Source organism: Melospiza georgiana, chromosome 6, assembly GCF_028018845.1.
Source record: "Melospiza georgiana isolate bMelGeo1 chromosome 6, bMelGeo1.pri, whole genome shotgun sequence".
Taxonomy (NCBI): Eukaryota; Metazoa; Chordata; class Aves; order Passeriformes; family Passerellidae; genus Melospiza; species Melospiza georgiana.
Window position 1 is genome coordinate 6,629,266 of NC_080435.1, and position 26,763 is coordinate 6,656,028.

At 38.3% G+C, this 26,763-nt stretch overlaps 1 protein-coding gene across 10 annotated transcripts in view; it reads right to left on the minus strand.

Moving 5' to 3' along the window:
• Nucleotides 1–588: 588 nt before the first annotated feature.
• The window catches only part of PHF21A (PHD finger protein 21A), a 124,543-nt gene continuing 98,368 nt past the window's right edge, over nucleotides 589–26,763 (minus strand). For 3 of the 10 annotated variants that reach the window (XM_058025658.1, XM_058025660.1, XM_058025657.1), the window contains 13 exons: nucleotides 26,151–26,351; nucleotides 22,210–22,464; nucleotides 20,356–20,442; nucleotides 17,781–18,077; nucleotides 15,961–16,059; nucleotides 14,872–14,923; nucleotides 13,996–14,075; nucleotides 13,491–13,551; nucleotides 10,887–11,050; nucleotides 6,206–6,361; nucleotides 4,497–4,572; nucleotides 4,061–4,164; nucleotides 589–2,179 (listed from right to left, as the gene is read on the minus strand). In XM_058025658.1, the coding sequence (XP_057881641.1) occupies nucleotides 1,925–2,179; nucleotides 4,061–4,164; nucleotides 4,497–4,572; nucleotides 6,206–6,361; nucleotides 10,887–11,050; nucleotides 13,491–13,551; nucleotides 13,996–14,075; nucleotides 14,872–14,923; nucleotides 15,961–16,059; nucleotides 17,781–18,077; nucleotides 20,356–20,442; nucleotides 22,210–22,464; nucleotides 26,151–26,351 (1,887 nt within the window). In that variant the 3' untranslated portion in view covers nucleotides 589–1,924. Of the gene's footprint in view, nucleotides 2,180–4,060; nucleotides 4,165–4,496; nucleotides 4,573–6,205; nucleotides 6,362–10,886; nucleotides 11,051–11,118; nucleotides 11,142–13,490; nucleotides 13,552–13,995; nucleotides 14,076–14,871; nucleotides 14,924–15,960; nucleotides 16,060–17,780; nucleotides 18,078–20,355; nucleotides 20,443–22,209; nucleotides 22,465–26,150; nucleotides 26,352–26,763 lie in introns of all 10 variants that reach the window. The other 7 variants (XM_058025661.1, XM_058025659.1, XM_058025663.1 and 4 more) reach the window with 4 other exon arrangements.

Consider the following 26,763-nt stretch of genomic DNA (forward strand, 5'->3'; position numbering starts at 1 on the left):
TGGCAGTGGCTCACTCTGCTCCCATGGGAAGTAAGGAAGTAAAGGGAGTTTTCCTGGTACTTCCAGTGGAAATGGCCTTTGCCCAAACATGTAAATGCAGCAGTGAAACCAGACAGCTCTGGGACACAGAATCAGCACCCTAAACTGAGCCAGACCCCACAATCAGGAAGCACAAGGCAAGCTCTGCTGTCCAGAGTGAAAAGATTATACATTAGAGATGAACTTCTCGAACAAGAGGAGATAACAGAGGGTGATTTCAGTGCAACTCACTGTCTCTCATTCTCAAGCTCCAGTCAGTCTGTATCACAGAACTATGAAAGCCTTACACAAGCACACTGCCAATTGCTTTTCTCTGGGTTACAAACACATGGAAGAATGGGAGAGAGATGGTAACAGCAGAGACAAGCCTGGGAGATCCTCCAGAGGGATGAGATCCAGCACTGTAGGATTTGTTTCTCTTTAGACTTTAGCCAGTAGATGTATGGTAGAACCTATGGAAACTGTCCCATTAGATTTTAGAACACAAATACAGCAGAATGTCATCATAAATAAGCAAAGTCTGTGTTAAAAAATTCTAAGTACACAGCATTTTCTCCAGTTCTGACACCTTTTTAATAGAAATCACTTGTTTAGGAAACAAATAGCACTTTTGTAATTTTTTTTACAATGTTTCTTACCTTGATCTTATTTTAAGTAACACTAGGAAGACCTCAATATCTTTTATTTTCCTTTTTAATTTAAAAAAGTTGGTTTTTTTTCCCCCAGATACAAAGATTTTGCCCTTGCATAAAAAAACAGTGCCCAAAACGATGACACAAGGACTCACAAAGACTCACTGTATCTCACTGACACTATTACTTCTAATCTATACCATGCAAGGTCCCATCTACCTCTTTAATTAGACTGTCAGCCTGAAAAACAGCTTTTCTATTCCTTATTTAGTTCTTGTTACCAAAAGAAGAGAAAGGAAGTGAAAGAAAAGGACATTTCTCTGTTGAGTTCACACATCTGGGTTATGTGCTACTTTGTTCAGGATACCTGTGTCGTTTATAAATACAGAAAAGGGATGAAATCTCATTTTCAAGTAATTGATGCACATTTTCTCTTGGGACACCTCCATCCAATGCTCCAAGCTGACCCTGGCCCTCTCTTTTCCCATTCCCAAAACAGACTTTCTGGATGAGTGTGAGGACCCATAGACTCTCAGGCACATGGTGTGATTCTTGGGGTGTCCTGTAGGGCCAGGAGTTGGACTCGGTGATCCTGACTCAGCATATCCTATGACTCTATGTGCTGGTTACTCAGTGAAAAGTCCATCTCCTTTCCTTTTGTACATCTCCTGTCTAAACAATAGTAAATACTGCTTATTTGATAGACTTGTCCCTTCTGGGCACTGGGATTTGATAATTTATATTTCTGGTTTTTTGGTTTAATAGTACTGAGAGTTTAGAAACAGGAAAAGCCCATAGGCTCTTTGGACTTGTTTTTGTTTTCCCCTAGCTAAACAAACTGTTCTGCAAATAGGAACTTGAAACCTGCTCTCCTCCCTTATCCCTGCTCCTCACCCCAAACAAAAATAAAACAAACCTATAGTGGCTGTGGAGGCTGCTGCAGGCACACACTGGTGTAAAATATAGAGAGAGTAAATATATTATTTCACTTGGCATGGTGCTGGCAAAGAACCCCCAGCTGGCACTATTCATGTAACATGATCCAAACTTCGCATGTACACACAGAATAAGAAGGATCGATTGGCAAACTCCGGTGCCGCCTGGCACAAGCATCTTCACACTCTCTCTGGAACCAAAGAACTAAAGAATTCTGCACTTTCCAGAAGAAATCCAGTTTTGCTTTTCTAGAGTTTCTTTATTTTGCTCTTTCTCCTCGCCGCCACCTCCCTTGGCTCCTTCTTAACTTGGCTGTGTTATTTAGTCTCATCGCCCTTGTTACAGTTCACCATGCAGCTCTGGGAAGGGGAGGGGGCTAAGGTGGAGGTGGCAGCATTAGTATTGTTAGTGGAGTCCATGCCGTTGGAGATGGCTACTGAATTGACCTCAGAGTTTATGGGTTTTGAAAGGTCGATGCCTTGGATGAGGCGGATCAGCTGTTTTACCTTCTCCAAGGAGCTGTGCATCTCCTTCTGTTTTGCAAGGATGGTATTCTTCATTTCCATGCATTTCTACAGCAAAGCAGAAAACCAGTAATAAGTTCGAGCTTATGAATGAAAGAAGGCAAGCAAAGGAATATGATGTTCACAGATCTAAATGTAAGTACCCAGAAAAGACTGCAGCTGCAACTTCACTTTTCCAGCCTAGAAGAAAAGAGTCTCTAGGCTGTCTTCAGAGGAGAATTCATATTTGCAGGCTGAGGAAATAAAATAGCTGTCACCTTGTACGGCTCCCTTTCATTCCGAGGTGTGCAAATGAACACAGACAGCTCCATCCTTTTGTGTTTCTTTTGAAGGAAAACTTCCAAGTGTATGTTCTTACAATTTTTTCTATTAGTATTGCATTACTGAAATTTCTTTAACTCAGATCTGCAAGCTCAGGCATCCCACTGCAGCTGACTGCTGACAGTGTGCGTGCAAACCATTAATGGGATACAGCCTTTGCTTTCACATTTTAGCAGGAACATCACTTCCTTCTCTCAATAAGTAAAAGGGCACTTGAAAAGGAAACCAAACTCCTCCTCACTTGAAAATCTTATTTTGTGGCCACTTCATTCTCTTAGAAGTGTTAATAACATAGCTAGCTCATCAGCTAAGTGCCAGGGACAGGTAACTTTAAAAAAAGCCCACAGATGATGTTTCAAGAGTGAAAAACTGCTTATATGTATATTTGAAACTCACAAAAATGAGGAAACAGTAGCTATGTCTGTTACATTCAGGTTTTTAGATGAAGATGGCAAGCTTCCTAGATTTTTAAAACCTTTTTTCCATACTGATCTCCAGATACTGTTGGTTTTAGCTTTAATGTTTTCACATGTAGCTCATGGCATCATAATAACCCTAAAGCATCTAGACCTAATATGCCTGTTTTGGACAGGTCCAATATGAACATTCTCCTTGACCACTGCCAATCCCTCATGTTAAAGCCTTGCATCTGCCTGGGTACACCACTGAGAAATGGTGATAGTTATCTAGTACTGCTCAGGTTACACTCAGCTACTGCTAACCAGAAGGTGACAGTCCCCAGCACTTTTAGCCAGCCCCTCACAATCATTTTATTTGTATTGACAGCACTGAGAAGTCTGTAAAAATGGGACACTTTTGCTCTAATAGGCAAAGACAGGAAAAGTGCAGCCTGGAAAGTGCATCTGTATCTAAAAAGTCTGTAATTATGAATCCAACCTTACAGATGTTGCCATACAGGAGATTATATTTTCATTATGTGATATTGATTAGGGCTGCACCAAGAAGGGGCTCAAACTTTACACTGGCATCTCAAGAGACTAATCTGTACATTAAGGTGAGAAGAGTGACCAATTCAATATGTATGTTCCAATTACTGCAATAAACTAAGGTGGAAGCCAAGATTTCTGGTTTGAAGTATGACATTGTCTAGTTAATATCATGCAGGGGCATGTGCAGTGCCCAGTTGCTGACTGTCAAGGCAACACAGCAAGGTCCTGAGAGTCAGCCACAAGGAAATGGTCACTTTTGCATCAGAAAGGTCTGGAGAGTGCACCAAGGCTGAAACTGTCACTATACACAGAGGCCAAACTATTCTTGTTAAAGTGAGCCACTAGAGCTGGACTCCATCTACTGCCCACAGACAAAACCACTCTGGGTCATTTTTGTCACCTGCTGATGTTATATGTCACCATACATCTACCACATGTTCAGCAAGGATCATGTGTGAGAGACTCAATGTAAGCACATTTTGCCTTTATTTCATTCCTGCTCCCCAAAGTCCTAAAAAGCAAAGGAAAGTACTCACTCAATTCTAAATAAATCCAGTGGATGACAGGTCTAGTAGATGGAGTTGCTCTATAATAGTTTTCTCCCTGCATTGTGGCACCAGAACACAGGTCATGGGTTATTTAGGAGGACAATACTCACTGTTATAGAATTGCTGAGCTGTTTGACCTTCTGCTCTAGTTGTTCTCTTTCCTGTTTTAAATCTGAACTCCATTTAAGTAGTTTCTGTTTTTCCTCTTCTTTTGCTGCAAAACAGAATATTAAACAGAATATTTTAAATATTTCTCTTACAATAGTGGATAGAGGGTCTAAACTGCTTCATGTAAAGAGGGGAATTGTGTTTAAACCAATGCTTAACAACTTGTGCACTGAATCACTCCCAAAATTTTACCTACATACACGAGCATGACAGGCTTAAGAAATATTTAGCCTGCTATTTTCACTTCACTAGTGATTAAGGTTATTTCCTTTTTTATGACAAAATTTCCTTTTGTAAAGGAAGTACCATTCTATCCCACTCCAAAAATAACATCTTCCATTATTAAAAGTGAAAGAAAAGTCTTCATCATTTTCTTACCTGCTTTATATGCAATATATGAATGAACAATTGCTAAAGTTCCTGGCCATGGGATTGCTTCCTCCTTCTTTAGCATCTGAAAGAAAATTTTCATAGAGATTTAGCTGGTAAAAAACCTACCTCAGAGAAAGCAAAAAGGAGAGAGGGAAAGAGGGAAAGATTGAGGATTTTCTTTCATGGCTATCATTAGCCTCAGCCCTGTTAACAAGAAGCTTCACAGACCTGATCTGAGATTTAACAGAGGGAATTATTCACAACTGTATTGTGACTCCCACAAAGCAAGCCTATTTCTTACAAATGTCAGCATTTTCCTAAATTCCCTCCATAGCCACAAATAAAGTCTGCTAATGATACTGAACAACTTAAAAGAGGAATGAAAGGATAGTATATCTGAACTCAAAACTTGCCAGGAGACATAAACATTACTTCATGGTTCAGTCAAATTGCTGATCTTAGTTGTTCTGGGAAAGAAGTTTTCATGCTGCAGCTGAGTCTCCGCACCCTACATTCAAACATCACACTTCTGGCTAATAAAACATGAAATTGTCCCATCACTCCTTCTTATCAGAATCATCTTAATAGATTTGTCAAACTCTTTTTATAAGTGCAAGCACCATTTATGTCTTTCAGACCCTTCCTACATTTTGCTTCCTAACAAACTTACAAACTTTAAGAGGAAAGACACATATTTTTAGTACAGGATCAGAGTGGTGTCTCAGAAGACAGAGGACCTGGTCAGTTTACAGTGAAGTTACTCAGATTTCCTCCTTAATTTTGTTGGAAGCTATCACAGAGACATGAAGAGGAGGGATAAGGTGGGAGTAGGCAAGAGCAGGAGTACCCAAGTCAAATACTCTCTCCTCTCTGGCAACTACTGACCAAGTCACTTGAGTTTTGCATTTTCATTGTTTTGAGCAGCATATCATAGGTCAGGCTGTTTTCTCATGCTACCACTGGTGCACCAAAGGCCATGTGGCTGACCAAGCAATGAGCTGTGTTAGACAGGACACAGCTCCAGACTGCCTATTATCAACAACCCTTTGCAACTCCTAGAGCTCCAAGGAAGGGTTAGGAATACAACAGTTTACTTCTTCATCTTGTATGCAATCTCAATGCAATTATAAACAAAATATTAAAATATAACCTGCTCACTTCAACTGTACATTTTCAGAGAATGATCTAGAAGGAAACTGTTCACCTATGCTCATTATACTGATGCTGGATGATATTATTGAAGAGATCACTGAAGACAGCAATCAGACCTTCTAATGTTTGATTTATATAAGCAAGCAGGGGCTTATATTTGCTCTATCTATTGAGGTGGGCTTGTGCAAATGCTTTATTTATTTGTCCAGAAGAATATGCTAATAACTTTTGAAGAAACAATGAGCTTAAAATGAACAGCAGAATTTCTATGGGTGGTAGATAATCTTTCAAAAAGTCTGCATACTTTGATCCAGAAAAAGAGTAAAAAGATAAGGGTAACAAATAAAGACCATGAATTAAGAAGCAAGACCTGACAGTTTTGTATTAGCACACATTCCAACAGAGGTAATAATTCAATTAAATTCACACAAGCCTTACTGCACATGAAATAGATTTGTTCAGTGTCAGGCTGTCTTGGTCTAAGTAACCCAAGCAATCTGGTTATTTTCTTCAACCCCAAAAAATTTTCACATGCATTGCACATAACTCCCTGTCAACAATACCTGGTCTTGACATTTGGGACAGATCCACATGCCCTTAGGAATGGTTTTCAGAGGCGGGTCCAGGCAATCCAGGTGATAAACACGTGAACATGTGTCACACATCAGCAACTGCCCGCTTTTTCTGCAAACACTGCAAAAGTCCTCATGGATATCACCCTACAAAATTGAGGGGAAAGGGTTTGGGTGAGAGAATGCAAGAGAGAAGGCAAAAAGTGAACTTTGACATTTGATATCTACATCTTAGTTGAATTCAAGGTTTACAGCACCAACTATTTTTAAGGTGATTCCAAAAGGTCAAGCCCTTTTTAGACTGTGAAACAGGAAAACCATGCCAGATGTCAGAAACACTGACATCTCTCCTCCCAAACATTCTTCTGTCCTCCCAAGGCAAAATGGTACAGCAAACACTTATTACTATAGCTTCTCTTAACTACTGCTACCCCATAGCCTTTCTTCTTTAAGATTTCCTCTTTACCCTGATCTTTTTATTTGCCTGAAGTGATGAGCTACCCACTTTCTTAACCCTTCTGATTTTTGGATGTAAGCCCAACTCCACTCCCATAATGCTGATTAGGCTGTCTCTTGCCAGTAATGGTATGTAAGAAACCCCAACTGAGTGACTTTAAAGAACACTGTTAAATATTTAGGTCATCTTTAAAAATGAAACTGTAAGGAAAAGGTGTTGTGATTCTAAATGAAAAAGAATAGAATGAATTATGTTCTGAGACAATTCTTTTTACTTCACTTAGGCTTCCTCAAGTTGCACCAAAAAAGCTGTGACTCAAAACTTTCTCATTGTCTACAGAGAGTGGATTGTTTCATCACTAACATAGACTGAGAGCTAGGATGAAAGAGTACCAAGAGAGATTTTCTAACATTTTTTAAAAGAAAAAACTGGAAAAATGACTAGCCATGTCTTTTAAAACAACTAGGTTTAGTTACTATTGCATTTCCATCAGAGAGAGTTCTTTTCTACAGCCATTAACATCTCAAAAAGGCAGGTCTGATTTTCGTTGTTTCTTCTCTCTTTCTCTCTCTCTCTCTCTCTCTCTCTCTCTCTCTCTCCTCCTGTTTTGATTTGATTTTCAGATATTTGAATGAAGAGACATGATAGAAAGGTGGCTCAGCAATCCTAGAGGAAGCAAGGGGCACCCCAACCTCTCCTCCGACCACGGGCCTCTCCTGGCAACTCCACACGTCCAAGGCCCCATCTGGTGTCTGAAGTGCACCCTGTCACTGACTCACAGCAAAGTTTCACACACACCCAGATCTGCAAGACTGCAATCATAAGATGTGTGTGTGGAGCAGAACTGTGGGTACACACTCTCCTGAATGAAATACCAGCCTATGCAAGGTTTCATTTTGGCACAGATCGTCTCTTCACACGTGCAAACAATTTCTATCAGTTTGGAGGGATAGCAGATTTGGCCATGCACTCACATATTAAGGTGCCAGACAAGAAAAACTACAGTAATCTCCACTATGGATGACATAATGCACATGTAAGAATGACACATGAGAAATCTGCTCAGGTTTCTACTTCCCAGTTCTATTGCTGATGTGGCCCTTCTTCAAAGGGAAAGCTCTTCTAAATTCCCAAAGTTAACACTGATTTCATGTTTTGTAAAGGATCAATCTTCAGTGAATTTTCAGCGCCATATTTTGGGTCCCTAACTCCCTGGGATAGTTGAGAGTTGAGTTAGGGTATTACTACACCTTTAAAACCAAAGAGTTCCTCAGTGTTAAATGAAGACCTAAATGAGTGACATTTCATGCTTCTTGTGAAGTGATGTGTTGTAACCAGGCTGCGAAGAACTTCTTTCCCTCCATCTTGCATTCTCTGAGTACAAGGAAAAGGCAGCAAGCAAGAGATATCATATAAGCTAAAATAAAATCCTCTTCAAGATAAGGAGAAGTTTAAGAGGGGAATCTCTCATTTTAGAAAAAAATTTCTAGAGAATTACGTATCTTAAGATGCATTAGTTGCCACTGACTACACAATGGCTCTTGGTAACAAAGTGCAAAATATTGGTGTGCTGAAAACCAAACCTGTTATGTCCCATATCCTGCAGAAAGAGCCCTACAAAAGAGACACATATGCAGTTTCTTCTTAAGTGGAGACATTTAGAAATTTAGACCCAGAATGTCCCAAATTCAACTGAGTGCTGAAAAACCTGTAGTGATACAGGTGACCAATGCACAGTGCAGCTGAATGCACAGAGATGCCAACACACATGCCCAGAAACCACAGTCCTATTTTTGGTAATGCAAAATTCAGGGCAATTCCTCAGAGTTGGCAACTGTCCTTACCAAAACCCCAGTCAGTGTTTGATTCCAAAGAATTGCCCCAGGTCTTAAGGACAGTTCATAAATATATGCATAAAGGGAGGGCTGGTTTGGTGTTGTGCCATGCACCCACTGACCTCAGCTTCTGAAGCAGCTTTGTGTAGGCAAGGGCAGAGCTCACTGAGGCTGCTCAGACATGCTACAGCCTGGAGTGACCGAAGAATAATTTCAGAACAGATACCATAAAAGGTGATTTAACGTCACTTTCTGCTCTACTTCCTCTTCACAAGGGACCAGGGAAGGGTCTCACAAGGGAAAATAAATTTAAGCTTTCTGGACAGCTAACAGGTTCATTTATTTTGATAAAGTGTCTAGAGCAGTGGGACCTGGCTTTAGGCAACTGAACCGAATAATTCAGTAACAAAAGCAGATTGTGTGCTTGAGTTTGTAATATCTATACTTATATGTACATTTAACTGGAATAAAATGGGAAAACTAAATATTCTGCAACATTTGTTCATGATCACATAAATAAAGATGATCATAGTGTATGATGTAAGTGAATTAAATAATCAGAATTCTGGCATATTCTAACTTTTAAGGGCTTGACTTTGCAATCTGAAAGTTCTACAATGCTCCTCTCAATTGAAACACTGTTTTGATATAAATGTTCACTAATAAGAAGGCATTTTGTGACCAAATATTTGAATCATCACTAAAACAGAGTTTTTTGCACAATTCTTATTGCTGAGTAATTGACCTTCAAAGGCAACTGCTATTTTTGGGGTGAATGTGCCACTACTGCATGAGGGAGAACCACACATAATCAAGTGCCTCATAAGTGGCTCACATAACCATTTGGCAAGACAATTGCCAAATTGGAAAAGGGAAAAAAAAAGAGAGAGAAAAAAAAAGAGGTTTTGCTCAATCCTGCCTAGTGCATTATTTCCTTCCTTTTCCCAGGTTCTAGACCTACTTTCTACCCCTTCATCCTTATCACCAATCCTATCATAAGTTTCTGCTTCATCCTCCCTTCAAAATTTCTCCCTGTCATTCAGAGAATAACATTTCAGGGAAATTTCAAAATTCAGTGTTCTTGTCCACTGTGCCTCATGCCAAGTGCTTGGCCTGATTTGCAATTTTCATAGGCACTGCAGAAATAGGGCAACAACTCATCATACTCTTTTGAGAGCTCTTACACAGTAGGAAAAGACTGAGCAGTATACACACACATGAGAGATGGAAAAGACCCCCACCACATTATCCAGTCCTTCTCTTGGGGCCAGTGTAAACTATGTAAACTCTTCAGCACATTTACAAGTCATCTGTACTTAGTATTTTTAAAAGTCCCCAGAGATGGAGCTGTCCCATCACATCCATGAGGGGCTATTCCACAGTCCCATTTATTTGGCTGTCAAGAAAGGGTTTTTGCAGTCATGTGCTATCCTGCTCTAAAAAATGACTATATAAAAGAGAACCTTGTAATTCCACATGTGTATTCCCTGGCTATCTGAATTGCATCTATTTATTTCAGTGCTTCAGACACACTTGCACTACTCCAAATCCTGCAGAACAAGTACAGTTCAGAGTCAAGGAACTGGCCTCTATTCCCTGTTCTACATGGTCAGTAGAGCTGGCCTCTCAGTCCATGTACTTACAGTGGTGCCACTAGACAGATGAAAATAGAACAACCCAGCTTTTCCTTAAAGGCCATTTCAGATGGTTGGGCCTCAAGTATATGTGACTGTCTTTTCTAAAAGAAGAACTTCAGAAGGAGAGTGTAGCACCAGTGTGAAGAAATAACCAAGCACCTTTTGATTCTTAAGCTGTGCCTGTAAATACCAGTCTTCCAAAAGCAAGCTCTTAAATGAAAGTACATTCCAGCTCCTGAGGACTGTTTTAACCCAATGAAAAGTCCTACACACTTTCTGCCAAATCAGTGCCACAAATGCTGCTCCTGGCTGTTCTGCATGATGAAGCAGTTTCCATCCTTCTCTCATTATAAAAACACAACTTTTTGTTATTATGGCCACTAACTAATATTTTTCATTCTCTTCTTCCCCGCCCACCCCACACACCCCCTGGCCCTTTTCCATGGATGACAGATTCAATTCAGTCAGACAGGATCTCAGAAACTACACAAAGGAAATGAGCTCATCTAGCATGCCTGGTGCCTCCCAATGTTTCAATCCACTGAAGGAGTTATAAATAAAATCTCATCAGGATAACAACTCAGGTGCAGGAGGAAAAAAGGTGTTAAAAATGCTGGACTGTTTCACTGCACCGAATCAGGACAAATGATGAGTGAGATTAAAGAAACAAAACCTGCAATGATTTTCCTTGTGCCTGTTTTGAGTAACTTTCTAACAGTAAACCCTCCCCAAGAGTTACTTACGTCTGTGGAGCTGGGGCTAGGCAGGGACACAGGCTGAACAGCTGCGGGAAAAGTAAATGTGCTCTCTGTCTTTTCATTTTCAGGGGAGTCGGGATAACTGGAGAGAGGGGACGTGGGGGTCAAAGCCCCGAACCCCAACACCGTGTTGTATTTAGGTGGACGACCTACATATTAACAACAGGGAACACAAACGAAACAAAAAAAAAAAGAAAGGAAAAATGATCTTACATACCTTTGGCCAGTGGTCCTCATTGGCTAGCGTGAAAAAGGAAATGATGTAGCACAGAGAGGAAGTTAATATAAAAGTCATAAGTGGAAGGACAGAAGCAAAGATTTAAACATTTTTTAGAAATCTTTAAGTAGAATTTTGCAAGGAAAGAACATTTAAAAGATGTATTTCAGAAGGAAACAGAAATAAGGTCTGTAGAGGGTCAAAGAATTATTCCCACAAAAGCAGCATGGGGACAGTTGCTACTCCTAAAAATGAGGCTATTCAGTTTTGAGGGGAAAAATGTTGGCATCAAAGCTCCACAGAAGCTACAATAACTACTATTAAATCCTTTCTGCTGTTATTCCACACCTCCCTATCTTTCTAAGTGCCATAAATCTACACAGAGGTTAAATCCTTTATCAGAGGCCAACACTCACCACTCCCCTACTTCCCCATTTTTTAAACCTCTCAGTTCTCAGATCAGCACTTTCTACCCTACCGGTACATTTTTTAAATTAGGCTACCTAAGAACAGGTTTTGTTTTCTGACCCACAAATAATATCAGTTTTAACCTATCACTGGTCTTTTACTGTAACCCACTCCAAATTCTGTGTTCTTTCTTAGACTTTCTCAGCCAAGTATGTTTGATTATGCACAATGCCTAGATACTCCTTTAGACTAGCAGATGTGCAAAATGTCTTCATACAATTCTTATAAAATTACAAATGCAAAGCAAGACAGCAAAAAACCCAGTATGCAACCATCATTTCTGCCTTCCTTCTCCCAGGTAATTTATAGATATGTAAACATAAAGGAGTTAGGATCTAGGAATAATTCCCCAGATCTTATGTTTACAGATTGTCAGTCTATACCTATTAACATGCTAAACCTTGCATTTAAGGTCTGGATATGTTCCAGCACTAAGTATGTCCTTGGAAATGGATTTCTGCTAGTGATGTCCACGGGTGAAATTTCTGACATGCTCAGCACCATCTATAATTAAACTAAAGCTCTCAAGGGCAAATGCTTACAAAAGCTTTTCACTCAATATATTGCTGTATTAAATTACAAAACAAATGTATACTTCCAAATCTTTTGTCAATTGAAAACATGTGCTACTAATTTGGTACTGATGCAACATAAAGGCTCACTCACAATAGGGTATGATGAAAAAAATAGAAAGTATAATAGTCAGTTGCAAAAACAGGGTAAGAGAGTATCAAGTACAAATGCATGCAATCATTTTCATTGATACAGTAATTGTTCACTATAAGGTCTAAAATAAAATTAAGAAATCATTACTAGAAGAAGGAACATTTACTTATCCACAGAGTAAATGCAAAAACCCTCTATTTAAAAATCTACATCATATTATTAAAAAAATACATTTAATGTTTTTAGGGGATAGCAGCATCTTTTATTTAAAAACAGCATAGCTGCAGAAGTGTCAGCTTTGCCACATTGTCTGCTGGACTGAAAACATGGATCAAGAACAGAATATGTCAAATTAATATTTCATCTTGCAGACAAAACCCCCAAAAAATAATGGAACTGGTCAGTGCTAGATGAGAGACTGTTTTTTTTTTAATTTTTTTTTTTATTTGATTTATTACTTTTTTAGACAGAAAACTTAGGATAGAGAAGGTATTATGAGTCTCTAAGGACTGTAGAAAATCATCAAAAATCAGGTAAACATTGTCAGGTAGGTGTGGTTGATGCCATGCACAAATAATGGCATCATATTCTCTCCCACACTGTTTTGCTTCACCTGTTTCACCATAAACTAAGTCTTAAAATTTTACCTGTTCTACAGAAGGATTTCTTCTGAATAGTACTGCATGCCTATATGAAAGATCATCTCTCATTTTAGGACAAGTGGCACTCTGGTTGCAGTTAAAGTACCTAGTGTGAGCACGATAGCTTTTCTCACCCAGGGCAAGTTCTTTTGAAGGACTCATCCCTATTCCCAGTAGGAAACAAGACTTTTGTCACACTAAGTTTCCCCTCCTATTCAGGGCATAGACACTTTTCCCACAACCACTTTCTTCTTGACAGTAACAATACAATCTAGTCATTAACAAGGGGATCTTTACAGCAACTTCATAACTAAATGATGTTCAAACATCTCACATTTCTAGTGAATATCTAGTGAATTGAGTGGGTTTTGTCTGGGTTTTTCTGAGAGTGAAACTGAAATGAAACACTGAGCTGCTTAATAGATCTTGCCATGCTAATCCCTAGAGGCCATGGTCTTTGCCTACCATGGAAATTTACTGGACAAATGAAGTACTGTAGAGTCCTTCTTGTTTTGCTCTTCAAATTGACATGGGGACTACAAAAGCAGTGTGCAGGAAGAGGCACTGGGCAGGGAGACAGGTCTGGGTATACCTCACCTCTTTTACGTGTCCCGGGATGCATTGTGCTGTTCAGGTATGTCACTGTACTCTTCTTGCGCTGCAGGGAACAAGGGAACAATTTCTGTCGGGGAACGTTCCTGACAATAACTATATGCAGTAGCTGAGGAACAGCACAGTAAGTACTAAGTGAGATTACTGGCTTTTGTGTTTTCTGAAGCACGCCTTCAGAAATGTTAGCTTTTTTACACTGCTTCTGATATCTGAACTGCTTCAGGCTGATATGCAAGCAGACCAACACACATTGCCATTTGATGCCAGGTTTATATAGGAGAAGGCAGAAAAAGATACAAGTACTAGAAACACCCCAGTGTATTTACTATTTAAAAATCTGAGCATCGTGTCATTGCAATGGCCTTTTGAACTATAAATGATAGCTTGCCTTTCTAGTTAGAACTGAGAAAGCTTACAAGGTAGGAAGATGTTAGAAAGACACTCAAGATCAGAATGAAAATACCAGCTTCCCCCAGCAAAAAATTAATACCTCAGGCTCAAAAACGGCTCCACTGTACACTGGATTTGCTGTTGTTCTTCTTTTCCTCTCTTGTCGCTTACTTTGGATTTCTTGTAAAACAAAGCATTCAGGTTAGAAAACAATGGATCTCAGAAATTATATAAAGTCCACAGAATTCAGTTTGCATGTGAGAAGAACTACAAAGATTTCTACAGAACACCAGTCATGCCCGGTATAGGCAACTGCGTTATACTTTTAACTTCTGAAGGTTTGAAAACTAACAGCTGACAAGGAATGCAAATACAATGCTCAAGTAACTGATTAAATCCTTCTTCTGACCATGTAAGCCATGACTAAGACACTTAAAACTCATGGTCAGTATAACTGGGATCTTAAAAAAATGCCTCTGGTAACCTTGCTGATACTTGAAAATACAGTAGAGAAATATGCAGGTGATTGAAATTATAGGCGGTCTTTCAATGCATAGGATTAGAAGTTTAAATTATAATCCATTAACTCATTCATTAAAAATTATAGTTCCATGAAATAATAAAATAAATGAAAAATCTAGGCATAGGTTACAGTAAAATTATCCATGGTGTATCTTTGCAGATAGAGGTTGTCCAGAGAGCATTGGTATTGCCACAGATTTCTACCATCAGAGCATACACTTTCTTCCCAACCTCTGCTCCACTGCATAAATAACTTTATGCTTTGTTTCAATGTCATAAGAAGAACAAAAACATGCACAACAAACTAAGTTAGATGAAGAGTACAGACATCCCAACGGTACTATTGTACAAGAAAATACTGCATTTAATACAAGAAATATTTTGGAATCCTACTTCCAATCTAGAATGACATGAAACCAGAAGCTGAACAACCAAACTAAGACATTTTTCCTACCTTCCAGGTGGTCATGAGTAACTAGTCCCAGAGACACCATGAAGGCAAGTTTCTGTGAGAGGGAAGAAAAAACATAATGAAAAGTGCAACTGTTAGGATGAGTCATTTATGCCCTTTAAAGGTAGCTGACCAGTAACTAGGCACCAAAATAATTTTTAGTGATACTTTGCTTCTATAAATCACTTTTCATTCATGCATGTCAAACTTCTTGGAAAAGGACAGACAAGAGTCCCGTTTCCTAGATGGGAACCTAGCCTGAGATACTGGGAAATACCCATTGCTCATGATCACAGAGATATGGCAGAGCTGGGAACAAGAGAGCAGTTTCTTTACTCCCATTCCAGCACTGAACTATTAGAAGATACCAACACAGTTCAATTGCCAAAAAAATATTGCTAGTTAAGGATCATTCTCCATCTATTGTGAACTACAAGGAACCAACTCTAGCTTAAGATTTGCTATTTGCTAAAGGCTATGGGTTTCTTAGAGGATTCTAATTTTAATGCAGGAAATGAAGAGACATGTAAAAATCATAATTTTGTTGTCTAACTGATAACAGTTAGAGCTCACATAACAGTCAATTTGAATCCATCTATGGAAATAAATGTAGCAGAGCATTTAGTTGTAATCAGTTAAAAAGCTCTTTCACCCCAGACTAAACTGGACTAAAACACAAGCAGAATGTGGATATATGTGACTCTTTCCTTCCTGCTCACCAGAGTAGAAATATTTTATAAAGGCAAACAGACAGTTTTTCAGCTTTGAGAATAGCTCCAGAGTCTAAAACCTCAAAGGAGTGGAAATCAACTCTGTAATCTAAAACCCTGTTTGAAGTAAGTATCATGGAGAAATGATGATCTTCTAACTTACAAAAGACTTAGAAGCCAAATGCATTCCAGAACTGAAAATGCAATGCACTACATCTATTTAGATTTTTTTATTCTGCAGCCTTATCAACTACTGCTGTCCAACAGGAATGTATGGAATGCTGAAGTTAAGAAGTCTTGAGGGAACAGAGGGAAAAAATATTTTCTGAAGGACAATGTCCTTTTTTTTCCTTAAAAGAAAGCTCTGGGTATGTTCTGATACCTGTGGATTTTCTTCTCGTTTTGGCTTCGGTGCAGCAGGTGGAGTAACTGTACGACTTTCTGTTTGCTTCTCTTCTGTTTCCACATGTGGTTTAATAGTCTGCAAGAAAACAGTGTTTCTCACATTCAGTGATAACAATGACTTTTTTTACTTTGACTATTAAAGCAAAACAAATACTTTGGCAAATACAGGAGAGAAAGTGTTTAAAGCTGACAGTGTGCTAACAATGACTTAATTGAGGAATCTGATGCAAGAGGAATGTTAAGTAAGGTATTTTCATTTAACAAAGAATGAAACAGCCTTGTCACCAATCCATTACCCCACACAACCACACAAGATAAAATAGTGATTTTAAGAGTTAACTTTGTTACAGAAATCACTGTAATGTATGGGAACACCAGACACTTCAAGAAAATTCATCTCATCAAGACTTCCACTTAAAAACCCCCTCTGCATGGCACATACATTTTGTACTTCTCACTCCTCAGTCTTTGTATTTTATAGAATTTTGAATGGCTCAAAAACTGTCTCTCTGAACTCCTCAATGTCAGATGTTTCTGAAGCCTTTTTCTTTTCTCAAAATAAATCTTCTGCATGACATCCCTCAGCCTACAGCATGGATGTTGAGGCTATAAACTGAGTAAGGTGAGCTGCAGACAGACAAACTTTTTGCTTTATGATACATTATATTAAATTATGCAGAAAATTTCATGTGTGATCGAACCACCACCATTCTTCAATGTTTTTCTGTAGTTGCCAGTAATTATTCAAAGAGCAAATGAATATTGCTGACATCAAAAGGAACAGTAATCAAAAGTCAAATATTGTAGAAGTACAACTTCACATGGAAAGCACACACATTGCTGAGTAACCGGTGCAACAGCCCTGAGGTATGCAAGAACCTACTCTTGAGACTTCACAAGCAGAGCTGAGCATGAGCACAACTTCCATGCACATGATTTTCCAGTCTCCATACGTATTTCAAAAGCAGAAAGAAGGTAATTTCAAGGCACATTAGTCTAGGAAAGAGTTATAAGTGACATATATACTACTATTATCTATAAATTACATAAATATTATGTTATAGTATGCAATATAGTATAAAATGTTACACTATTACTAACATACAATATACAAAAGAGTTAAAAGTGAATTAGAATATTGCTTTACTTGAGCAGACTGGCAAGGACACCCAGTTGCAATCCACACTGACTGAAGTAATTTTTATTTTACAGAAGTCTTTTCTGGAGAGAGACTTTAAACATACAGAATTCTCTGCTTCTGAAGGTCTCCTTTCCACTCATTCAGTTTGATTTAGACACAGGGAGCCATCAGACTTCAGAAGCTGAGTGAGACTATTTTGCCTCCAATCACAAGATTGCAAGATCAAGGGATCATGGAAGAAATGGCTACAATTATCTGATTAAATATCCCTACAATTCTGTGCAATTCTTGCCTTTCACATAACCACCCTTTGAAAAACAAAAGGGCTTGATATGAAGATGGACTTCGGCTTGTAATTGTTCTTCAAGATACTAGTCAAACCCTGCAATGTAGCCTGCTTATGAACTACTGATGTTTAAACAGTAGAGGGAGCATAAAAACACTGAAGCAGGAGAAAAAGGTGCCAATGGCCCATATTAAGGGAAATGGTAACATCTATCCCAAGAGCTGCAAGTCATTCCATAATTTGTACTGCCATTGGAACATGACTATCTCCAGTATCCACTGCAAAGGTCTCCCTGGCTGTCGTCCTCTCCACAGTTGCACAGTAAAGCAATAAACCCAGTACATTGCATTAGTAGGCACTTTATCTGTACCTGTTTTTCAATGTTTGGTTTGCTGATCTGTACAGTCTGAGGCCCAGCGAGCCTGGTCCCCGGTGCTGCTATCACGATGCTGGTGAGCTGTGCCATAGGGAAGGTTTTGGCTATGGTTGCTGTCTGCCCATTAACTACACGAACTGGATGGATGGAGTTCTGAGAGTTGGGTAAAGAGGTGGGTGTGAATTTTGTTGTTAACATCACAGGCCTCTGAATAAGCTGAGGAGCTGCAAGCATTGGGGGAGGTGCAGGGGCAATAGGAATGTTATTTTGGGCAACTGGTTTAGGTCGAACCTACAGAAACAAAAAGAGAAAAAGAAAAAAATAAAACCCAGAGATTTGTATATCAGTATTTCAGATCAGCTTTTCACTAAGTCTTTCAATTCATCCTGTATAATCTGCAGGAGGCTGCTTGATTTTTTTAGATAACGTCATTTTTAGCATACTGTCCTAAGTATGTTAAGAGAAAAAAGCACCACATTTTCAAGCCTACTTACATAAAACCCATCCATAACATTTGCATATATAGTCACCATCCCTGAAATGGTATTTGGATGCACAGATACTTATACAGAATGTTTATTGCCAAATGCCTTATCTATATCTAAATTAACATCTTGGTTTTACAGGCCAAAAAAATCCATGTGATATTTACAGGCACAGCTGAGGCGCTCGTATTAAAAGTGTTTCAGGGCTTTGTAATGAACCTCCAAGAAATTATGAACAGTTGACTGTGCCCTGAAACAAAAAATTATTTTTTCCAGCAAATACCTGTTATCTGTCAATTCTATATATTATTTAGATACCTGCACAACCAATCTTGATAAGCAAAAAAAGTGACAAGATTATATATTAATCCCTTACTGAAAGTGCTGAATGCACAGGTAAGTGCAACTATTTCTTTTCTTTCACAAGAATGAGAAGAGCCACAAGAATCTTTCAAAACTCATCACCAATACTTGCTTATTTCCTGTCTCTGTTAAGTTTGTAATTTAACAATGGACTTAAAATATCATTGCAGAGTACAGAAGTAGAGTACATATACAAAATATCATTGCAGAGTACATTACTTTAAAAATAAAGCTCTTTTTTTCCTTATTTGATTCCTATCCACCTGCAATACTCCATAAAGCATTTTACCATGAAAAACTAGGTCACATTTCAACAGATCTCACCATACCCAAATATTAATCAGATAGCAGCCTTTGCTTTCCTTTCTCACTTTGCAAAATGTTTACTTTTATTCAGAGCATCACATACTTCAGACAAATGAAGCAGTTCATCCAAGACATTCTTTTTACATAAAGAAACAATCTGTGTCCTCCCCAAACCATGAAGAAAAAAAAAGCAAATCACAAGTTTTACTACTCAGCTGAAAACAGAAGCCACTCTCCCTTGCAATACAGAAATACTTGGGAATAATCTAGAGACATATAATTTTTTCTTTTTTCATTCATGAGTATCAAGCAACAATTACAGCAATTTAAGGTCTTGGGTGATGCTTTAATTTTGATGACACCTATTCCATGGGTTCATTTCACTTATGGCATACAAGATCATTTATAATCATCATATGCAAATTTCATAACTACAAATTCATACAGGTGGAGGGTGGCTGAGGAGGTCTCAAATTTGACCTCTTGCTCAGAGCAGGACCATCACTAAATGCAGATTGGCTGGCTTAAGGCTTTGTCCAGGTAAGTCTTGTAAAACTTCAAGGATGGAGCTTTCACAACATGTCTGGCAAGCCTCTTCCACTCCTAACTGTCCTCAAAGAGAGAAGTGTTTCCTTATATGCAGTCTAAAACCTCCCTGTCCTCATTTATGAGCATTGCCTCTAATTTTCCTGCCAAGCACCTATGTTTCTATGCCCCCAGCTTCTTGTTTATATCTTTGCTGATACTGGAAGCAACATTGCTGTTAGGGTGCCTCCAAAGCCTCTTCTCCAAATTTGAAAAGCCCAGATTCTTTGGCCTCTCCTTACAGGTTATATATTCCTGCTGCCCCAAGCTATCTTAGTGGCCTTCCTTCCCATGCTCCATGCTTCAAATTTATCAACCAGGGATTCCAAAACTGCAGGGTGTTTATTGGACTCAGTTTCATGATTGCTGAGGAAAGGTGGATAATCTCTTCCCTGAATCTACTGGCTGTAATCCTGCTGGTACAGGTCAATATGCTGGTAGGTTTCTTTGCTGTTGGGGCACATCACTCATTGAGCTGCTGTCAACCAAGACCTTTTAATCTGTGCAGCTCCTCAGCCAGTCAGTCCCCAGCCTGTACCTGTGCAGAGAGTTAGTCCATTCCAGGTACAAGACTGCCTTTTCTCATGCTGAGGCTCAAGAAATTCCTGCTGGCCTCTTCCTTTATCCTGTCTAGGACTGTCTGCATGTCAGCACTGCCTTGAAAAATATTGACTGCACCCTCAAATTTGTTATCACCTGCAAACCTGTTGAGGATGAATAGTTTTCTCTAGCACATCAGCAGTAAACACCATTCAATATTCATCAAAAGTCTCTTCTATGTATGCTATAATTAAGTTCCTCCTTCCATTGTTTGTTCTCTGTATACGCACCTGTGGAAGAAAATTTGGACGAGGAGTAAGTCTGGGAGGAGGGATGAACTGCGGCACTTTTATGGGCTGAGGCGTAGCCTGAACCTGCTAAAGGAACATGAGAAAGCACAGTAAGAGGTAAGAGGAAACTTTAGCTTTGAAGTTTTTCACCAAAATTAACATCCTGAAGGTACTTTCAGACCTGATGTCCTCAGTTTTCACTCTGTAAACGATTTTTCATAGCAAGAGGTTCCTCATTAGAAATATATTAAAGACAGAACTAAACCTTATTTTCTAGATCCTACACACCTCGCTTCATAAATTGCAGACATATTTCCTTTTAGTTCAACTGTACTAACTATTGTGCTCTGCAATCTAAAACCATTTCATTTGATGATAATAAAAACTCATGTTTGTTTTAATCATTAAAAAGTGGCATTACAACAGACAGAAAATAGTAACATTTTGATGTTCAGTTATATGAGCTATGGTCTTTTCATAGTGAATGACACACAGAAGAATGAGAGAACATCTCATGCAAATAGCAAAGATTTGAAAGTTACAACTCTTCCAGCAATATTAATGACACTGTGAGGGGCTCTAAATAGACAATTTGAAATTTTCAAAAGTAGGCCATTCATTTGAAACAATTAGGATCTGATTTTAAGGAAACCCAAGTATTACCCTGAAAGGGTAACTGAAATCAGCTGCATGGAGCTGCCACATGATTAACCACTGAAGAGCACTACCAGTTACCATGAGTACCTGGGGAGATTCTCTGAAATTAATGTTATTTTATACCCTCCTGTATTTCTGTCCACCCACATAATATTTCAATTTTCTTCAAAAAGGTCTTGTACTGATTAATTAGTACTTGGGAAAATATTCTGATTTTTTGATGAAATTTGCTATAAAAACATAAATCATAGACTACTATTAAAATAGAATTACCTCCTCAAATCAAAGTTATTCACCAAAGAAATGAAGTACAGACACAAAGAACAGATGAAGTGGTGCAAGGGATGACACAGGAAAAGAGAACAGTAGAAAAAACTCCATTCAAATAGTCTTCTCTATTCTGATCACAAATATATGCCTCATTAGGAAGCAAAATTACTTCCATCTACATTAAACTGTATTTTAATAAATAGAAATAAATTGGATTTTGTTTAACAAAGCCATAGCCTTTACTTCAGAAGTAAAATTTCTCTGTCATGTTGTTACATAATGCCTGGTTTCCAGACCAAGAAGCCTATATAATCCAGTCCTGAAACACTGGTTCTTTTACTTCTAGGTGGCTAACTATTCTGGAAAAGACTCTGTGATGTAGCTAAAGCACAAAATCTGTATTTCCAAAATACATGTTCTTAAAGAGACAGAAACTGTTTATGTGTTTGAAAACGTGCTGAATGATGACATGGTAGTGGGCAAACTTAAGGGATGTGTCTAACATCAGAGACTTTATTATTCAAAGAAACCCCAAGACAAAGACCCACTGATCAAATGAAGAAAGTCTGACATCTCCTTTGCCTAAGAAAAGAGTAAGAATTCTGCAGAGCATAGCCATACAGATTCAGTAAGGGCAAAGCAATCACTACTGCTCCATGACTACAGTTACTAACAGGGGAAACTTTACACAGAGGTGATGACAGCACTGATTTAATTCTATAAAGCAAAACAGTAATAACAACCCACATGGAGAGAATATATTTTTCTCATAGACTATCACTTCAGCAATGTCAGCTAGTGAAGACTCACACCATGCCCCTACTATCCTCCTTTCTGTGAGAAACCCTGACTGTTTATTTTTTTCCAATAGCCTTCTTGTTAACCAAACCCACACATATCTGCAGGGCAAACACACGAAACGCTTACCAAAGTTACTGTGTTTTTTGTCACTATTTGGACTGCCTCAGCTCCTGGCCCAGTGACCTTATTTGTTGTCTGGAGGTTGACTGGTGCACTCTGCGCATCAGTGCTGAGGACTGCTTTCTGATTGTTGTTGATAGCAGTAACCATGGCAATGGTAGGTCTCTGACCCACAACAGAGGCAGGCATGGTCGCAGTTGCTGCTTTCAAGACGAGAGGTAGTGTCTTAGTGGTGATCATAGAAGCTGTAGTTACAGTTTTCTAAGGGAAACAGAAAATACACTGTAAGAGACAGAGACACTCTGTATCAGACAGGACGTGGGTTGGTTAGTCAGAAACAATAGACAGCAGGAGAAAGAAAAGGCAGCTCTGAGCCTATCTACCTGCTGTTCAGACAAGCACATTATCTTATGCCTCTGAAAACTGGATAGCTAGAAGCATTCTCATCTGAGGCACCTGTTTGGTCTGTTTTAATCACCTGCAGCATTGCAGATTGAATCAAAACAAATTCCTGAGAAAATTACAATTAAGTGTTAGCACTGGCATATCTATTTTGGATCTTTCAGTTTCATATTACTTCCAAACATGCACTGTCAATGTCAAACATTTAAGGTGGAGGTTTATGAAACATTGCAGCAAACTAGCTTCTCACTGAGTAAAACTCCTATTTTCAAATGGAAACTGTAGTTACAGTGATCCTCACAATCAGAGGAAGAGAGGGGAAAACATTCATAAGTTGGTTTTTTTAAAAACAAAAATATAATTTTTATTTTGGGCATCCCAGTCTCAGCTTTAGTGATACATAGAGTTACCTTGTACTGAACTTTGTTTCCTAAGAGCATCAATAGGGTTGTCCTGAAGTTGTAAGAGCTGGCTGTTAGTCTGCCCAGATGCAGACAATTAAATTTAACTTCTGTGGAATGGGCTAGTTTTGGAATATGTGTTTGACACCATGATTACTCTTGGGCTGTTTTAAAAAGAATGGTTTTGAATCATGTAACACCAGCATTTATCTGTAATGCCTCAGTACATCATGCCCAAAATTCCAAAGTTGAAGCAACTATCATTTCAGAGTTTTGTTTTAAAATATACTGTCTTCCAAGATGCTGAAGAAAATGGACTTTACAAATCTCATTCAAAAATCAACAAGGTGAGAGTCTCCATATAAAACCAGAACACAATGCAAACAGAAAACTCATGACACATGACACTTGACAGAATGGCAAATGATCTTATTTCTTTTCACTTTGGTGTAAAAAATCCATTGCACCAACAGCACTGCATCTTCAAAACTTTAGTCACATGATGAAATGCTGTTAGTACTAAATAGCCACCATTCCCTCCTGATGTCAGCTCTGTGTTCTACAGAGGAAAAAATGGAAAACCAGGGATCGGGCAGTCTTTGTGTTCTGAACATGCCTGATTTAGACTACTTGACTTTAATCATACAAGACCTTTATCTTTTTTCTAATAAAATAATACATTTCCCATTGAATGCTTCAGTATTTTCACCAATACTGTCCCCTTAAACAAAGAGTTTACTTTCACACTTCTAATTTCATAATAATTAAACTATGTCCACTAACTGTTAATTATGCACAAGTGTGAAAAAATTCCCTGTATAATGCCAAATCAAAGGATAATTTATGCTTCAGTTTTATACATTTATGAAAAACCCAGACATAATTAAATTGTCCTTGTTGCAACACAATTTTCTTAACTTTTTATCTGAGATCTAACAAGCTTATCAACCTCTGCTGCACCTTCTCCAAAGTAAGAGGCTCCATTCCCATAATGCAGTAACATTAGTCAAGCTTTTCCAATGAGTTGTAACGTGGTATCATTTTCACAAGCATTACATTCAACCATAAATGTTTTAAAGAAAGGTGTAATCAATCATGTAATGCAAGACTGTGACTTTTCCAAGGGGTTCTACTAACTTTGCAAGTACTCAGAGTACAGCTTCAGTGAGATCATAGAGCTTGAATATCCCTGTTACTTTGCTGAGTATTAATTACATTGCTTATTCTAAAAAGTAGTCAATGCATTAATCCATACTGAAGTTGAATTAATATTCAACTTAATATTCAATAAAACTCATTCATAGTGAGTCTGCATTATTGCACATAATATTGCAATAATATGACCTTTCAGCAGGCTTCTAGCTTATGAAAATTTTAAAAGACCTCACTGGACACATGTATATTAAAATGTCACTGTTAATTATGGCATATAAACTTAGATTCCTAAATTTGATTGCTCTGAAAACATTCTCTGTAGTGACACAGCCTAGAAAAAGGTGTTATTTACAAAAGCAGGCATGAACAAACTGTTCATAAAGAGACAAAGTATTTGACCTTTCTTTGCTGAAAGAGATTGAGAGACAGTAAGGCAGAGGTAAAACCTGAGATGCAGAAACAAGTGAGGATGCTTCACTATTTTAACAACATAAATAAAACCAGAAAAGTGTTACGGATAAAAGCTGGCTTATTTTTCCAAGGGACAGGACAAACTGCCTTCCAATTTGTAACTACTTTCCAAGTACTGCTGTACCATGTAATACAGTACCAAGTCAGACGAGTGTAGCAGTTTTTTGTCTGTTTCGCTAGAGGGCTCTTTAACTTTGAACAAAACCTCAGTTTTTACAACCCAGGAGATGACCTGGAAGTTAATGAGTGAATTCAAAGTGTGGGATACTGAGAAACACACGAAATTGTGCTTGCTGCTCTCATGTTTCCTGTCTGAGAAACAGAGATCACTGATACAACAATGATCCATTGTTTGCCTATAAATACTTTAGGACATAGTAATATTTGCTTCTTTATTCCATTTCAGCTTTGATATTGATGTTGCTGCTCAAAATGTGTTTTCCTTTGTTAGGTTTGCTTCATTTCTTCAATGTACTTTTCTCAAAACTACAATTAGCTAAGCTTCACAAATGCATTTTAGAGTGCATCCAAACCAACTTGCTGAGTTAACAAGAGAACTAGCAGCCCAACCATTTCTCTCGCCTCTACTTTCAGAGAAAGGGAAGATGAGAATCACAACTGGTCAAAGCTGTGGGTGTGATTCACTGCAATGTGCATAAAAGGAACTTCATAGGTGAACTCTGTCATCTGCCTATCCGGGTAAACATGAGCTCCTAAGATTGCATCAACAGGAAGAAAAGACTTCATATACACTTCTTACAGAACACCTCCCTGCATTTTCTAGCTGTTTTATTAGCACACTTTTGTGAATTCAAATACCTGAACAGGAGAAACTTGAAATTCCCGTCTTAAGCAAACCACTTTCTCTGTTGAGTTCTGGGATTATATCTCTATACTGTACTAAAATTCAGTTCACCTTCCCAATAAAGACCCTATTTCCTAAAACTTGAACTCTGCAATTAACACTGTATACTTTTAGACAAATCTTTGAAAATTCAGGTAAGTAAGATTTGGTATGACCTACATCTGTTTAAAAAGAACCAAGCAAAAAGAAGAAGGAACTGTTTTCTTGCATTTTGTTTTCATTTGTAGAGGGCATTTTGTTAGTCATTTAAAAATAAATGACTAACAAAATCATATACCTCATCCAGAGTGTGTAAAGTATTTACTCTTTCTGGAGACCTACTAGGTATGGTCAGACTCATTCATGCAGCTAGGGAAAAGACAGGCTCATTTGCTAAACTTTCACTTATTTTTAAGAAAGGTGATACATTGCCACCCTTGTTTTCTGTGGGGTTATGATTCAACTTTGAAACAGTACATTGTTTTTTAAACTCAGATTGGAGATTTTTGCCAAAAAACCCAAAATACACATATCAGCATATTCATAGAAGAAGAAATTCATTTGGCACACTAGCAGGCATAAGTGAAAGTTTGCAGTTTTCTCTCTGCACTTTTTCTTTTTTTAATTTTCAGTGAGCTTCACCTTTAGTAAGAAAAAGAATTGTAGCTTTTTACCTGTGATCCTATCACGTTTGGAGAGGGTGCCGTGGACTGTTGCTGCTGTTGATGGTGATGTTGCTGTAGCTGTTGTAGTGGTTGTGGCTGTGGTGTCTGTAGTTTGTTTTCTGACTGTGCCAATGGCTGTATTTGAAATTTACTGTCTGGCTGTTCCTGCTTCACTATCAAATTCTTCCGAAGCTGCTCCACCACTCTTTTCTACCAGATAAACAAAATCATAAACAGAAATGATGACAGTTGTTTAGCTGCACGTACTAGAGAAAATAATAATCCCTAAAGATATATTTATTTAGTAAATAAGAAACTGCTCAGAAACTTAGTGGGACTTCTCTTTTTGTAATTTAAGTATTGGTGTTATCTAATAGACAGTCTAAAATTTGCCACAGAGGAGTATTACAGCCCAGCAAGGTGACCTCACTGTTTTCGTAGAAATCCACTGACCAAAATTCAGCCTATTCACAAACAACTGCAAGATCTCAGAAACCTGTATTTATACAATTCCACATGCTTTGACACCTTCAAACACACACACTCCTAAACAGTGACAAAAAAGAACTTTGGGTTGAAGCTTCCCAGCTGACTTCAAGGCAATAGGCATGTCATTTTGTAC